The 3,662-nt window shown below is 59.1% G+C and overlaps 1 protein-coding gene across 1 annotated transcript in view; it reads left to right on the top strand.

Moving 5' to 3' along the window:
* The window catches only part of LOC113202427 (homeobox protein caupolican-like), an 85,084-nt gene that overhangs the window by 4,130 nt on the left and 77,292 nt on the right, over positions 1-3,662 (top strand). Inside the window, exon 3 of the mRNA XM_052266172.1 lies at positions 268-680. Within this exon, the coding sequence (XP_052122132.1) occupies positions 268-680 (413 nt within the window). The remainder of the gene's footprint in view (positions 1-267; positions 681-3,662) is intronic.

Genomic DNA, 3,662 nt, shown 5'->3' with positions numbered 1-3,662 from the left:
CCGCACCCGCCCCGCCCAGCTGGCGCGGTGGATCAGCCGGAGACATCCGACACAGGCTCATCACGCATATATACCCCGTGACTGCCGCGCCGCCTGTCCCCACCCCCTCCTCAACCCCCGTGCAGTGCTCCCGTTGTGCTCCGACTCTGTTAGGTCCGAGTTACAGTTGTGGCCAGTGATGGTGCGTCCAGCCGCTGAACCCGCCCGGATAAGGCGCGATTCTTGGTGATTGTGATTAACGCTCGCGGTGTGGTTGTTGCTCTCCAGTGGTTGACGATCAAGTGGTGTTTGACGACCAAGGTGTGGTTGACGACCAAGTGTTGGTGGACGTCCTCCGGTGGTGCCTGGGGCCGGCACCCATGTGCAGCCCGCTTCCCCCCTCCATCATGGACTTGGGCTACGGCCATGGCGGCCACGTCCACGGCGGCTCTGGGGCCGCGGTGGGCGACGACTGCTGGGGCCCCGCCGCTCAGGCCCTGCGCTCCTGCATCGCCCCCGACGACCCCGTGACGGAGGACGACGTCGAGGAGGACGAGGACGAGGAAGGGGAAGAGGAGGAGGAAGAGGACGACGAGGAGGAGGACGAGGACGGCGACGACGAGGAAGAGCGCCGACGCAGGTCGTCCCGGGGACGCGGCATGGAGCTCTCCGTCACGGCGGACTTTCTCAGGGATTCGGAGGTAAGTGTGCATTCGACTAGTTTTTTGTCAACGACACGAGAACGTACACTTAGAGTGGTTGAGGTGTAGTCTCCCCGGTAGACCTTTGACCCCTGCGACCCCGCCGACTCGGCTGGCATGTCTTGGCGCCGCGCGCAGCCTCGCATTCATACGTGGCGCCCCACGGCCGAGGATTGTTTCACTGCCGACATGGCAGTTCCCACCGACATACTGGGCTCGGCCCGTGCCGCCCCTGCAGCGCAAATGTGGTGCCTGTACAATGTAGCCGCCCATAGACCGCGGGGCTGGGGAGCGGATCGAGCGACTTGCGCACCAACGGAAACGGAAATAAGGATCAAAGTGGAAGTCAGAAATTGTAGGCCGCATCTAGGGATATCGGTACCGTTATTCACAACAGTCTCTGCCAAAGGCTCTGGCCCCGAGCCAGTAGGCAATCCACAATCCACTAACACGAGTGCATGCGGTATCAAAAAACTATAGCATAGCTAACAAGGGGTCGACCACTCAGAGTTTTGGAGTACACCTGGTAATATCTGGATTATTTGTGGAATATTTGTGGAATATCTGGCATACTTTTGGAATACCTGGAAAATTTTTCAGTTTGTAGATGGAATATCCAAGTGGTCCAGCCCTCGATAACAAAGACACCCCACCGGGAAAAGGGGGTATGTGGTCCATTTTCTTATCAGTGACTTATTAGGAACCTTGAAATAAATAGCACAAGAATTCCTTATTTTTAGGTCGAGGGAAATATTTAGACTTAAACTGGGTGGGGCTGACCAATCGACGCTGTTCTTCTTTCTAGTTATACTGTACCGGATGCACGCGTGCGGATGGGTTGCATACGGGTTGCATGCATACTTGCTTGTCGCGTATGGCGCAATGGTCAGAGAAGATAGGCAACCCGTCATCGAGCATGTCGAACCAGCCACCTCGGGCGGGATAGGGTTACTAATATGCCTCAAATGCAAAGCGGAGACTACTTTTTTGGGGGGGAGGGGAGGGGGCGTATTAGAATTGATCCAATACACAGTCGCCCCACATTCGTCTTTTTTTTTTCTTAGACTGTCACTGGTTTTGAAAACTGGCACTACTGCTCGTAGAACGGATCTTTTTTTTTTTCTTCGCAGCTTGAGCCGCTCCATCTTCGGGTGATTTAGTCAGACATCCGCCCCGGCCGACGGCTGACGCGGGCTGACGCAGTCTGACGTGCTGACCAACGCGGGGTACCCACCGAGGCGCCCCGCGGCCAGGGCCGCGACCCCACACTGGGCTGGGCACCGAGCCCCGCTGCGCCTCGCCACGCCCCGCCCGCTATCCTCCCGCGCCTCCGCAGTCTCACTTAATTTATTAACCATAAATTGACATCGGAATGTATCTGTTACCTGTCTATCACGCAGAGAAAGGACTCCTTGGGCCCGTGCTGGCCGGGGCCTCGCCATTCGCCGGGGGGCGCCGCCTTGGCCGTGGCGCGGGCGGGGCGCGGGTGCGGCCGCTGTATGGGGCCCAGCTTGGGTTGGTAGCTGCGCAAGGCACTAATCAAAATGACGTCGATGTGGTCGTTATTCTCGAAACGCAGTGCCAGGCAGTGCCATTTAACGCGGTTTGAGGTAGACACAATGATTTCGCTTTGCGCCGTATGTCAAACTACTTAAATTTGGTCTTCTTTTGACTGAATATAACCGCCTCGCGGGAAGGCTCCCTCCGTGGCACTAGGCCTGCTATATGCTCCCAGTTTGTGTTTGATGTTTCTGTTTCCGGACTTGCACGTGCAGCTACCACCCGGCTGCTGCATGTCGGCCGGGTTGCCTGATGGTCGGGCTGAGTGCGGCCGCACACGCGACAGCTGCTCCGATTTTATGACGCGTCCATCCCGTCCAACGCTTTTCTGTAATTTTCTCGTTATTTTTATAAAAGCTGCGCCCGGCGGCCCCCCACTTGCTCGCATCATTGTATAGCAATACGACACGGCAGCCCGGCAGCCGCGCGCGCGCGCTTTAACTTATCTCGGTCGTCCAATCGAACAGTTTTATGCCGTCCTAATTTGGAGACAAAGCGCCAAAGTGCATGATGGAGTAGGCTGGTCGCGAGGGCCGTGTAGTTTGTTGTAGTCGGTGATGGTTCCTCTCCGAAACACGCGCGCGAGCCGGCCGGGCACGGCACGGCAGGGCCACCCCTTCATGTCCACCGGCCGTACTAAACTAAACTCGACCGCGGCTCACGCAACCACCACAACCGCCGCAACAACAACTAGACGACACCCACTTGATGGCCATAAAACAGCGACCGGCCGTGTATTTCGGGTACAGGAACAAATGTAGGGTAGATAGATGCCCCGGCCCGGCGCGCCCGGCGCCTCCCCGTCCAGGTGAGTGGGTGAGTCATCCCCCCCCCCTCCAGCGCGCCCCCGCCGCGGCCCTGCTGCAGGCCGCCCCCCGAGAGTAATGACCAAGCTGGTAACATTGGGGCGCGCGCAGCAGCAGCAGCAGCAGGGCCAGGGCCTCATCCTTGTCCACCCGTACAAGTCTTTCCTCCTCCTCATCATTTGCGTGGAACGGGCTGCTGCGTACACGGCGTCGTGCAGCGGCAGCCCGAACTCATTACCTCATGCCTCCTGATCGCCCCGCCCCGCGCCCGCGGGAGATCTCGGGACGTTGATAATGGTATGAACTGCTGGGCGGCCCGCGCCGCGCCCGCGCACGCCCACCCACCTCAACAACCGCACCAGCTCCACCATAAAACCAACGCACCGTCACAAAAATTACACTCGCATCCACCTTCGCGCAATGGTCGTCGTCGTCGGCGGCGGGGCCCTCTCGCGCACCGGGCGCACGCGGGTGGGGAGGAGGGGAGGGCGGGGCGGACGACGCCCAGCCCAGACGGCATTCATGGCCTCCATTGAGCCCGAGCGCGCGAAACAATCGCCTGTTTGTTTTAGCAAGCAGTTTACATGGCATGGGCCAAGGGGGCTGCCAGCCAAGT

Source organism: Frankliniella occidentalis, unplaced genomic scaffold, assembly GCF_000697945.3.
Source record: "Frankliniella occidentalis isolate FOCC.00 unplaced genomic scaffold, Focc_3.1 Scaffold36, whole genome shotgun sequence".
In the NCBI taxonomy this organism is placed as follows: domain Eukaryota; kingdom Metazoa; phylum Arthropoda; class Insecta; order Thysanoptera; family Thripidae; genus Frankliniella; species Frankliniella occidentalis.
Note: the sequence above shows the minus strand (reverse complement) of the source record. Positions and strands in the feature narration are given on the sequence as shown.